Raw genomic sequence first — 12,357 nt, forward strand, 5'->3', positions numbered from 1 at the left:
GTGTGTGTGTGTATTTTTGAAGTATATGTTTACATTTATTTACAAGCTATTTCTCCTGAGGTCTGTGAGTATCTCAAGTATAAGGGTGGTAATATTTGTAACCTCGTGTACATGTCACAACGGAACTGACCATCAAGTGATTAACAAATATATGGGAAAAGGGCAGAAGGGAAGGAAGGTAAATACATAAGTGATAGAAAAATAAACTTACTTCTCTGAAGAGAGGGCCTATCTTACTCATTTCTAGGCCCCCCAGAAATTATAGGTACTTCTATTTGCCCAAAAGTACACAGGTGGTTAGGAGGATGAGGACACAAATTTCCTGACTCAGTTCAGCTGTTCACCCAAGAATTTTAAATTTTATCTGTCACTTTAACCACATCATACCTGGTATTATTTAACTTCTTTGTACGTAAATCCTACTTCCCCACTACGGTGTCATAACCTTAAAAAGTATGCATCATACTCGTCTATCTCTCAAAATGTAGACTACTTTCTGACTGATGAGATGAATAAAACGTTATGGGCATTATCTTTAAAATCTGAGCTAAAGGGTCTACATAATACACTTCTACTAGTCTCATGATAGTTAGAAGGATTTAAAAATTAACTGTGAAAGGAGCAGCTGGGTGGCTCAGTCAGCTAAGCATCGACTTCTTGGTTTCGGCTCAGGTTACGATCTCGTGGTTTGTGAGTTCGAGCCCTATGTTGGGTTCCGTGCTGACAGCACAGAGCCTGCTGGGGATTCTCTCCCTCTTTGCCCCTCTCCCACTCGCTTTCTGTTTCTTTCAAAATAAATAAATAAAACCTAAAAGAAAAAAAAGCGCTCAGTCTTTAAAAAAAATGTTTTTAAACTAAATGTGAAGCTTCGGCAGCACTTATACTGAATGTGAAAGATTTTAATATTTACAACAGGAATAACACTAATAATAAAAAAACAAAAAAAACAACCATCAACAAACAGAACCCAAGGCGTGTTAGAGACGACACGAGCCACTTTTAGAATCCTTTCAAGGTATACCAACGTTTTTGAAGAGGATTCTGAACCTGAAACAGGGCCCCCAAATTCAGCAGACCAAACAGTAAGGAGGAGCTCCAACAGCGACACACATCCTCCCATTTCGGGAAGTTTCTGCTTGTGGAGCCATGGCAGACTCACCCCAAGTTCGTCGTCATCGGAATTATCAAAGATGTTGTCTAGGTCGTGCAGGGAAGGTGCCAGATCTGTCACCTGGGTAAGGCTACTGGAGCCGGCTCTGCCAGCAGCACTGTCCTGCCGGACATCTGCAGGGAAGGAGGCGAAGACCCAGAATGAACAACTTTACCGAGAGAGGACCGAGGAGAGGACATGGGTCTCAACGAGCAGACCTGCCTGTGAATTTTTTCCCTAGGTTTTCAGTTAAATTTAGAGACAATTATTTCCAAATATGTTTATCAGTTTTGAAAATAACTGAAAAACAAACAATGAAAAATTCAAGATGAGATCAAATTATTGGTATTACAGTAAAAATATAATTCTAAATTGAGAAGCATCTCCCTTGCATTTTACTTTAGCAACAATCCAAGTGAGGCAAATAATCATTGTACACACCTGTTTTAGTAGCAGAACTGAAAATAGACATGGCATTTTTCCCATCAGGCACCGGCGTGGAATGACCTGGTGTAGTGACATCCTTGGTACCAAATCCATCCTCTGACTGTATAATAAATTCAGCCAAACAAAACACATGAACACCAACCCAAAGTGTGGAATATGAGGGAGAACACAAAGAATTAGAGGGGAGAATGGAACTTGTTATGAGCACAAGTATGATAAACCATGGTCTATGCAACCAAGGGAAATAAAAGATCGGTCCTTTTCCCTGAATTTAAACAGAACCCAAAACTCCCACACTTTCCCTCCAATCCTATGGCATATTCTGAGTCAATCTGGGTTTTATGGCTAATCAGTACTGGTGGCATTTGACTACAGTCCTGCCATGGTGTTAAAAGCTGCCTTTAATAACATTTTAGATGCTGAATTGTGGTTCGAGCTTTCTGGACCCAGACAGATCTCTGTAAAGGAATCCTGGAAGCATTTTCCGGAACGGTACTGGCTTGTTAATTGTCCTATTTCCTCTACTCTCAAGAATACCTCTTTAAATGGCCCAGTATTTTGGAATGCTATAAAATTTAAGGCTAAAGACAGCACACACCCCCAGTACTCGATTTTATGACAATGAAACCAGTAAAAGTAATACCGACATAAGCCAGGAGGTAGTGTTGGTATTAATTCAGACATATATATAAAGCACTTGGTATGGTAGACATACCAAGCACTCAATAAACAATAGACACTGTCATCAGCCTATTTTTTCTTCACATTTTGGGTGTTTTGGAATAATAATTAAAAAGAAGGGAGCAGGGAGCATAGGCCAACCAGAATTAGCGTATGAGAGGAAGCATGCACTGTACAAGCTACAGCCTGGAAAATATGAGGCTTCATTTATGCTCAGCGGACTCTTAAACAAAGGTGAGCCATGACATAAAAAGGAACAATACGCTGTTCAATACAATAGTACCAAGAGCATGAATATGGGGACAGAGCAATCAGGCAAGACTATCTCAAACATTCTGCCTCAGAAGTTTTCCCACACACGTTGTACTGACAGAGATCAAAACCCACACCATGCTGGACACCCTCTATGTTAAATGGTACCTTATTCTTTTTCAGGGAATCTTTCTCTGCCCCTTGTTTGCATTTCTTGTTTGCCGTAAAGATGTATTTTATGTCGCCATCCTCAAAGGTGTATGGATCATTGACTTCTCCCAAACTGTCTCCAGGTTGCTGAGACAGAGGCAATGGGTCAAGGAAGTGGAGTGGCTGCATCTGGGGCTGCTTTTCTTGCCAGATTTTAAACCGTTTGTTAGGTTGTGCTAAGAGTCTAAAAGGGAAAACAAACAATGATTTAAGCAAGCTAAAGTAAAAAGATTGATGTTTAAAAAAAAAAAGCACTTATGATTTAAAGCATTTGCAAAGCTTAAATGAAACTTAGAAAATTTATCTCTATAAAGAAGTTCTTTTAGAGAGTACGTTCACAAATAAAACTTAGTAGGTCTTTGTGAGGAGTAGATGCTTTTGTCTCTGATTCCATGGATTCCGGTTAAGAGCACAGATGGGCTTTAAGAACAGACTGTCTAGGTTCAAGTTCAATCTACGCCAGTGACTAACCGCATGACCCTCGCTTCTTTCTCAGCTATGAAATAAAGTAGTAATATGGTGGTGGTGAAGAGTAACTGAGATGGTCTGTGTAAACTGTGAAGAATAATGGGGCAGCTCAAAAGCGCTATAAATAGTATTATTACTAGATGCAGGATACACACTTGAATGCACCCGAAGCCCTCCTTAAAAGTGCCAACATATAAAGGTGGCACTGACCACAATACGGAAAGTCTCACCAAGCTATGTTCTGTGACTAACGAACAGCAGGCCAAAAATAAATCCGTACTAATGCACTAAATGCCATAATGAAACCTTTATATGCCAACATGTTTAAACAATGACACGTGTGTGCATGTGTGTGAAACCTCAAGAAGGACAAAGCACTTGACTTTGAAACACTTTCCAAATGCAGAGTCTCGAATGGTGAAGAAAAGCCTCTTTCATTTGGCTCTGGAGGGACAGAATGGAGACATGAGGAGGGTAGCCCTGATCCTCAAGACCCTATGCCTCGGTCGACGGGCGATCGGGTGGGTGGGACAGAGTCTCCTCACCTTTGCAGCGCGGTGCTCTCTGAGTTTACCTCCATTTTGGCATCACACCTCTCGCCCTGGAGCTCTGGAGGCCGGAACTCAGCATCGTCAACGGGTGGGAGACGGTAGCTGTTCCACGACTTGTCTGACGACTCCGGGTTCGAGGGCCTAATCCCACAATATAAGGCTGTCTCGCTGACCTCTGCCATCAGAGGCAGTCTTTGGCCTACGAGGACAGTTCTGTCATCCAGAGTTGACAACTGCTGGAGTTCTAGCCCGTTTCCATAGAGGGCTGGGTTCACAGGGACAGATGGCGGGTCCAAACTCTCCGTTTCCTGACCTCGTGGCTGAGGGCTGAGTGTTGGCGGCAGAGGGGAAATAGGGGAATGAGGTGAATCCATAGGATTCAGATTCATTTGCTTGCTTGTATTTCTGGAAGGCACGGCCATTTGTTTATCATACTTCCTACTGCTAGACACCTCTAGGGAGGAGTCGATCCCTGCCAACCCTAGCTTCTGTCCTGGTGTATCTTGCTCCACACAGAACTCGTCAGCCACAGACGGCCTGTGGTGAAATGGTATCAAGGGTCTCTTCTGCAACTTGTCTCCCTTTTCTGGTCTTTCTGTCGTTTTGTGCTTGGAAGCAGGAGGTGGTAAAGATGAAGATGATGATGGTCCTGCACCGAAGCCTGGCTGAGATGCTGCGGGAGGTCGACTGGGTCCTACTGCACAACGTTTTAGAAGTTTATGCCTGAAATGAGAATTAAAATAAGGTTAAGAAACGCACACCTGAGAACAACCGCACTCTTCTGGAAGTATGACATCCCTGCACCATTATGACATTACAAAAGAGATGCCTCTGAGAAGGCTGTACCTTCTAAGCACACACTGGCTGCACTAACACACGGAAAAGGTCTCCAGGCTCATTATTTTTCTAATAACAAAAACTGCAACACACTCTGACAGAGAGTAGTGAACCGATCGCATACAATCCAGCAGGTAAGAGACGGACTTAATGTCGCTAGCGCGTACCAAAAGACGGATTTGCAAAATTCCCAAATCTTTCAAATTTGGTAAGGGACTCAGATAACGTGTTCACACTGCATTTTAAAACCAAGAGTAATGAGATCATTCACCAAGAAAGAGAGAAAAAAAAGCTTCCAATTTCTATCTTACAACAAACACTCTACTAAGTCCAATATAGAATGGTTTATAACAGCTTGTAGTCTTGTCAATCGGGAACAAAATAATTATGCGATTTTCCCCCAAAGTGTGAAACCAAGGGTCGATCCTACAAATATTTAATAGAATAAGCAGACTACAAACCTTATATGCCACTATTATTGGAAAAAAGAAGGAAGGAAAGACAACTTTGGATCTTATAGACTCACAAACTTAGAAGTAAGAAGAGGGGGAGTGAATACTAAAAGCACACATGTACACAAATGCACCTGTACTAAGCAGGATGACAAGTCTGCTCATACCCTAACACACTTCTTGGTAAGCACAGGTGTGAGATATTGCTCAGTAAGGGCCCACGAGACGATGCCAAGGTTTAATCTGTGCAACAAAGTTATATAGCAGGTCAGCCAGTTCCTCCCAATATATAAATCAACCCAGGGAAACATGTAAGCTCTCCTGCCGGTGTAGCAGTAACTCTCTGAGGCCGCTAGGGTGGCATTAAATTACTGCTGCATTGCACTAAATGATGCCCTAGTGGGCAGTAAAACGGATTTGTGTGGCATAATGGGATGGTTTAGTGGGACAGCAGGATGGCCACCCTGCCCCATAAGGCCATTAAACAGTGTGAGGAGTGGACCATTCCATAATGGGTTTGGTAATCCTGCAGTAGATAATCCAAAAAGACTCTTGCTAAAGTCCTTGCTACTCAAAAAAAAAAAAAAAAAAATTCTGACTTTGAAGAAGGTTGTTTAAGCATAAGGCTATTGTCAATAAGGTAAAAATTGTGCTTTAAATCTGCAGGGCACCATACCACAGTAAGAGGTGAATGTCTCATCTGAAAAATATCTCAATCAAATCTTCTACGGGTGCTTATTTTAAAACCTAAGCTCTAAAAGTCTTTTACATAAAACCTTTTCATTTGGACTTTCTCAGAGCATTTAACCACACCACCACACCAATCCTTTGATAGATATTTTATGATAGCCTCTTCAAAGTAAGGACTTTTTGCAAACTAGATAATCTCATATAAAGTCATTTTTTTTTTTTCAATTGTACTTAACGACTCAGCTACATTGTGAAATGGTTACAATTAGGGACACATCAGTAAGTAACAGACTATCACTGCAAATCTCTGAACAGGTAAAAGGCCTCCATGGAGCAGGCAGGCAGATCAGGCTCAGAAAGCTAACTATATGGGTGGTCCATTGGTGGGAAGAAACCAGAAGCAGGGCCAAACATTGTAGAAACACACACAGTGGCTAGAAGAATGGGGAAAATAGAATTACTATCATAGATATTTCAAAGGAAGTCATTGTGAAATACAAGGATAAAAATCATCTATAAAACAGAAGAAAAATATATAAATGATAATGTCTCTAGGCTGAGAAGGGAAAATGGTGACTTAAAAAAATGTGCCTGATCTGTGAGAAAAGAGACTTGTCAATATCAAGGGTATTTCTCAAAGGTACCCCCGTAATTATAAGACTAAAGCATATATGGGAAGTCACATCTAGAGATAAATATTTGGGACTCAACAGAATCAAATGCATAACTACAAAACAGACCTGAAGGTAAAGATCTGGTGAAGAAAAAAAAGGATTAACTTCAGGGGACAAAAGAAAACGTGTTATTTATTTACACTTCAGGTAAAAAGAACTTGAGGTACCAAATAAAAATGTCACAGAAATCAGTAAAAAGGTGAAAAATCTAGATTAAGACCAAAAACAAGACGAAGGCACAAGCAAAGTTAAATACACTAACATTTTTATCCTAGGTGCTTTCTAAAGGTGGCCTATAACTTGGCTGTAGGCGGTTTAGAAATCCATGTTAATAGGAAAATACTTTTTGTCACACAATTTACAATGGCCAAGAAACAGAAGTAAAACAGAGATTCAGCTGACATACCATACCTACCCTGAGATCAGAGAGAGATTCTCACATGCTCAGAGAGGAGCAACTTCTTCAAAAACATCCTCTTTGAAAAAATCAATAGTGAGTTTTATTAGGCTGATACTTACAATGTTTCTCAAAGGAAAAAAAAAAAAAAGGCTGACTAGTAAGGCAGAGCTTGACAAAGAGAATCAACAATAAGGGCAGGGGAGGACAGGAAGGTGGTGTCAAAACTGTTGTTTAAGTGTGTATACACGCGCACGTGTGCATGCGTGCACACACACACACACACACACAGTTTGCATATATTCTCAGGGGTCATTTGACTGCCTCCTTACTCGGAAGCCAACTTATTTATGCCACATTAAGAACCCCTATCTAAACTAGGGAAATGAATGGCCTTTTTCTTAATATGCATGATCTCCACTGAACTTTTTCTAAGTGCTAAGCAGTATCCCATGTGAAAATACACAGTTTGGAAGCAAAGCTACTCTTAGTTGCTCATTAAGTGAATAATCACCATCACATGTTCAACAGTCAGCTGAGCTGGGGGTAAGGCTGACACACACTTAAGAAATCCAAGAACCTTGGGGTGCCAGGTGCCTCAGTCGGTTAAGCAACCAGCTCTTAATTTTGGCTCAGGTCATGATCCCAGGGTTGTGGGATTGAGCCCTGCGTTGGGCTCAGTGCTGAGTATGGAGCCTGCTTAAGATTCATATCCTCTCTCTCTCTCTTTCTCCCCCCCCCCCTTTGCCACTTGCACGCTCTCATTTTTTCTCTCTCGAAATAAATTAAGAAAGGAAAGAAGAGAAAAGAAAAGAAACCTAAGAACCCTCATGAGTGCCCAGGACAATAGGACTCCACTACCACAAGGAGTGGTAAGTCAAGGTAATACCCATGAGAGCAAAAATTTTCTACAGAGATCAACTCAGGGTTCTATTCAAATATCTAAATGAATGAACAAGAATTTTAGCCATTGGCAGATGTTGTTACCAAATACCTGCCTCAAGCATCAAAACACACCAGCAGTACCAACAACAAAACAAATTATCTATGGAAGGCCTGTTTAATCCAAATCCTATAAATTCCAGCCAACTTATTTAATATTTATCTCTACTTTAAAATTAAGAATTATGAAATAAACTCATTTAAAGGGGAAGAGACTGTCTTATCAAACTGATGCCTTTAGTTTTGAGGTAGCTACTGTGAAGAAACTTGTGGGAACAATTGGATCACAGGGCCAGTCATCTAACAAAGCTCTTTTTGAGGCCTGACAATAAAACCGTACCATCTGCATAGAAAAAAAGACTTATCTTTTTCTTCTCTACTGGAGGAGGAAGAAGGCTGAACAGAAAAGACAAAACAAAATGATGGGGAAGAAGTGGTCTGAGAGTCCAGGAGACACAGCCAACAAAAGGTGCCACCATCCGATCCGACCCCCGTTCTGCCTCGTCCACCACCTACCTAGAGCAAGAACAGCTGACTCTTTGGGTTGGATCCACAAAATCCCAAGTAGCAGGATTATTAGCAGGCTCTTCTTCAAGAGTTGGAGTCGACATTTGGCTCCTCCTACATAAGGTTAAAAAGGTGAGTTGTGTCAACATGAGATAATATTCGTACCTCTGGGAGAAAAATGTTTAAAAGACCCAAATACATCACACATAGTAATGTTAGCTAGCTGAGAGATGGCTCAAAGCGACCCAAGGCTAGGATGTGTGTGTGTGGGGGGGGAACCAACTTGTTCTTTGCACTAGAAGAAGCAGGATCCAAAATACTTCTGTTTAAGAATAAAGTACATTTGAACATGGGTGACACACAGAGCAATTAAAACACTACCTGGCACTATGGGCCGTTGCTTTAAACAGCCACCTAAATTTTGTAGAAATAACCAAAATTTTTAAAATTATCTTTTCGCAGCATCTGTGAATTACATGCCCTGGGACAGACTATTTAAATCATTCTTAAAACTCCTATATTTACTAGCATTTAAGGGCAGCACTTTACACTTGTAATGTGAATTAAAGACAAGAAAAAAATGACCTCTTACATGTCACTGGTAATTGGTAGCAAAAAGCAGTGTCTGTTATTACACAGTGACAAGAAAACACCGGGCAGTATTTTTGTATTGCTGATTCTGCCACAGCTGATATTGCAAAGTGCTTCGATGACGGCTCTGGAGGGACTTCTCTTGCTCTCTACCCTCCCCTGCCTTTCTGGGTGTCACTTCCCTGCTGTGCTGCTGCCCCAAAGGGCTGTTAGAGTTGGCGAAGGTGATAGGTTAGTGGTGACAAAAATCAAAGACAGTAAATGTCAGGAAAAGAAAAAGAAAATGTTAACTTGGAAACCATCTAGGCATTGTAGATAGAGGTGAAAACACCTGTACCAATTATTCTAAAGAAAAGGATCATTTTTTAGTGACTAAAGATACCTTTTTAATTCTATAACATGATATATAATCTCCCGCTGCAACTATTCTAGATTTTATGTACTATATCTTCATCAGCAGCCTACTCCAGAACCAATTCACTGAGGAATAAATACATAGTATGAATTTCCTAAAAGCTCGATCCAAATGACAGGTTTTAAATCTGTATACAGAACTCTAAGTAGTCACTGAAGAACACTTAATTAATTTCTAAAAGGAGTGGAGTTCTTAGCAGTTATTGGCAAGAGCATCCATATTTATTCTGTTCTAGAGAAGGAAGACTCATTTGTTTACTTTCCTCAGGCAAAAAAGGGGACATCTCAGTTCTATCAAAAGAGATGTGAAAATATGCTGAATCTGTTTACGTAAATTTGGATAAGTGGAATAGTATTTATCGACTACTATTTGCTTTCATTCATGCAACTAAAATAATCATCAGCAGTCTCTTCTGAGAATCAATTCTTCCTCTTTTCCAGAATAATGTTAAGGAAGGCAGGGAGGGAGAGCAGGAGGATAGGTGGTAGGGGAGGAAAGGAAGGAAGCAAAGTCTGGTAGGGGAAGAAAGAATATGGCTTCCCCAAATCAACCAACAGAAGCACAGCTGCTGGTAAACACCCCTCTGTCATCAGTTCAGTTCAGAACTGTACTGTCATTTAAAACAGAAGGCCAATGTCACAGAAAATGCGACAAAGGTCATTTCCCTTTGTAAATAGAAAACATTCATAAATTGGTATCCGAAGGAAAACCACACCCACTGACTACTGTCCTAAACCATCTGTGCTAAAAAAAATGCCAGATGAATACTGTGCCAATCTTGAGATGACCAGAACTTCAAAATTTCCTAAATAATCAAATTCAGTAAAGTAAACATCTTTAACATCCTTGCTTTGAATTTTGTGCTATTAAGTTAAAAAAAAAAAAAAAATGAACTACGAATCCAATGACCCCTCAGGTTTGGTCACCCAGTGGCACAATGTGATCGACACTCTTCATGTAGTAATCAAAGAGACGGCTACTGGAGCATGACCCAGACAGAATGCAGAAGTCATACTTGGACTGGGTTCTGTTGAGGATGCATTCCTTCCAGACTCGATGGACCATGTGATTGTGGAGTTTTGGAGGAATCTTCCCCGATCTCTTTGGACTGTGCATAGTTATCATCCCCCCGTCTTGGGAACCTAGGTGACTGACCGCACTCTGCGTACCTCCGCTCTCCCCTGAAAAAGAAAGACAATCTGTAATTTGGAAATTATCCGAAAAGGTCTCCTTGTACATAGACCGCAAGCTTATTTAACAGAAATATTTTGATTGTTGAAACTCGTATTATTCATGTAGCTTTGTTCCCACCCCCCTGGCAACAGCACTATCTGTAACTATGAGCATAATTTGTAGACCGGCACTGTGTATGCTTCTCTGTGTTCTCCCTAACATAGTTAAACACATCGACACTCACGCACCCCAAGGGCGTGCCCACACAGAGGCATTCCTACTCTACAGATATTGGAGACAACTTACTTGTAAGGGTTCACACAGTAACATTAAAAATGTAAACATGAATAGATTGTTTTAAATTTTTAAATCCCCAATACAATAAATTAAGTTTCAAGGAAGAACAAAACAGTAGAGGGAGCTTTATGCTCATTTAGCTTAACGGCTGTGCAACTGCACCCAGTGCCCTGGGTAGGAGAAAAGAACTTAATGGCACAAAGCTTTTAACAAGGTCAGATTTCAAATTTGTGTGTGGAACTGTCTGTCCTTATGCCTGACACTATTTATGAAAGCTTAGTGCTAAAACACTGAAAGAGGTTGTCTCGACATTCTGTATCAGAGGATTATTCACTAGTTTCTCTCTAATAACTCCACTGAGTTTTCCCAACTATAGTTGGTATGTAATCCATTTCTTTCTATTATGTTGATTATGATTGCTGGTAATACTGATTATTGGTTATGAGTATTTTACTACTTCTATCTCATACAAGACAAATACTGAAGTTGATTTTCAGTATTAGATTCTGATTCAATTACTTTCATCCCTTTGACTTCATAAATAAATCCCGGGTTTTATTCTCAACCGAACTATGATCAAAACATCTTGACCGAAATAATCAATTTTAAGCACCCTAGAAATCTGTACCCTCATCTGAAAGATAAACAAACATCCTAATACCACAAGTTAATAGTCCTGATAACAATGGAACACTACTGTTATATAAGTTGAATGGTTAGGCTTAGCTCTATCTTAAAAAAACAAAAAACAAAGGCCAGTGTCAAAATGCTTACGATTCTAAGGAACTGAAGACTGCTTGCTTGTTCCCTATAAAAGTATTATTCTATTACAAATGAGTTAAGTTAAAGGAGACAAGAAATTTGGTCTTTCATTACCATCTTTCATCTTTACTTGGTTTGTGATACAAAGTAATTCATTTCAATTTTATAATGGATTTTCAAATGCTTATTATAAAACTAGGAAAAGTGGAGAAATAAACAGAAAACACAGCCCTTTGTCCCCCAAACAGCTTACAATTTAGCTAAAGAGATCATATGTCCATGGCACCATAAGGGATAATTTATGAACAAAGAAAGAGACGGGTGGGGAAGATAAGGCACAGTCTTTCCTGATTAAAACTGAGTTCATGCTTTTCAGTAGCTTTTAATGACTGAACTAAAAGGTGGATGATATCTCAAAGGGAATTAAATAAGACTTGTACTCCATGCTGTCCAATACATGTTGAATATTGTTTCTCAAAATTATCTCTATAAACAGAAGGTGCAATCTACGTGTGGCATGAATGATTTCACCAAAACCAGCTGGCCTCCTTCCCCTGCTAATCTAGGAGATTTTTGGCCATCTTAGGGGAAAAGGGAACCCATTTTGTCCTGTATCTAGGAAAACGTCAATGTGCAATGTTAGTCATTACACAAATGACAAGGCTGAGCAGGACTCTGAGAAACATTAGGAGTCCTAAGCTATACTTCAACGTATCATAATTATTATCACATATGAAAATTTAGACAAATTCATTTTACAAAGATTCCAGTTGCTTTTAGTTAGTTAGTTAGAGAGAGAGAGAGCGAGCGAGCACAGGCATCAGGGGACTTATTTACCCAGGGCTTAGCACAATGATACTC

General features: G+C 40.1%; 1 protein-coding gene and 1 long non-coding RNA gene across 3 annotated transcripts in view; one reads left to right on the forward strand and one right to left on the reverse strand.

Moving 5' to 3' along the window:
• The window catches only part of MED13L (mediator complex subunit 13L), a 307,761-nt gene that overhangs the window by 42,065 nt on the left and 253,339 nt on the right, over nt 1-12,357 (reverse strand). For both annotated transcript variants that reach the window (XM_086681776.1, XM_086681775.1), the window contains exons 8-13: nt 10,280-10,445; nt 8,268-8,372; nt 3,754-4,482; nt 2,699-2,924; nt 1,592-1,697; nt 1,160-1,284 (exon numbers count right to left, since the gene is read on the reverse strand). In XM_086681776.1, the coding sequence (XP_086537902.1) occupies nt 1,160-1,284; nt 1,592-1,697; nt 2,699-2,924; nt 3,754-4,482; nt 8,268-8,372; nt 10,280-10,445 (1,457 nt within the window). The remainder of the gene's footprint in view (nt 1-1,159; nt 1,285-1,591; nt 1,698-2,698; nt 2,925-3,753; nt 4,483-8,267; nt 8,373-10,279; nt 10,446-12,357) is intronic.
• On the forward strand, nt 4,503-8,391 carry LOC147575311 (uncharacterized). Its single transcript, XR_015242253.1, has 2 exons — nt 4,503-4,730; nt 8,137-8,391. It is a non-coding gene; the product is annotated as an uncharacterized LOC147575311 (long non-coding RNA).

This window comes from Puma concolor, chromosome D3 (genome assembly GCF_028749965.1).
Source record: "Puma concolor isolate L17-30 chromosome D3, mPumCon1.1.hap2, whole genome shotgun sequence".
In the NCBI taxonomy this organism is placed as follows: Eukaryota; Metazoa; Chordata; class Mammalia; order Carnivora; family Felidae; genus Puma; species Puma concolor.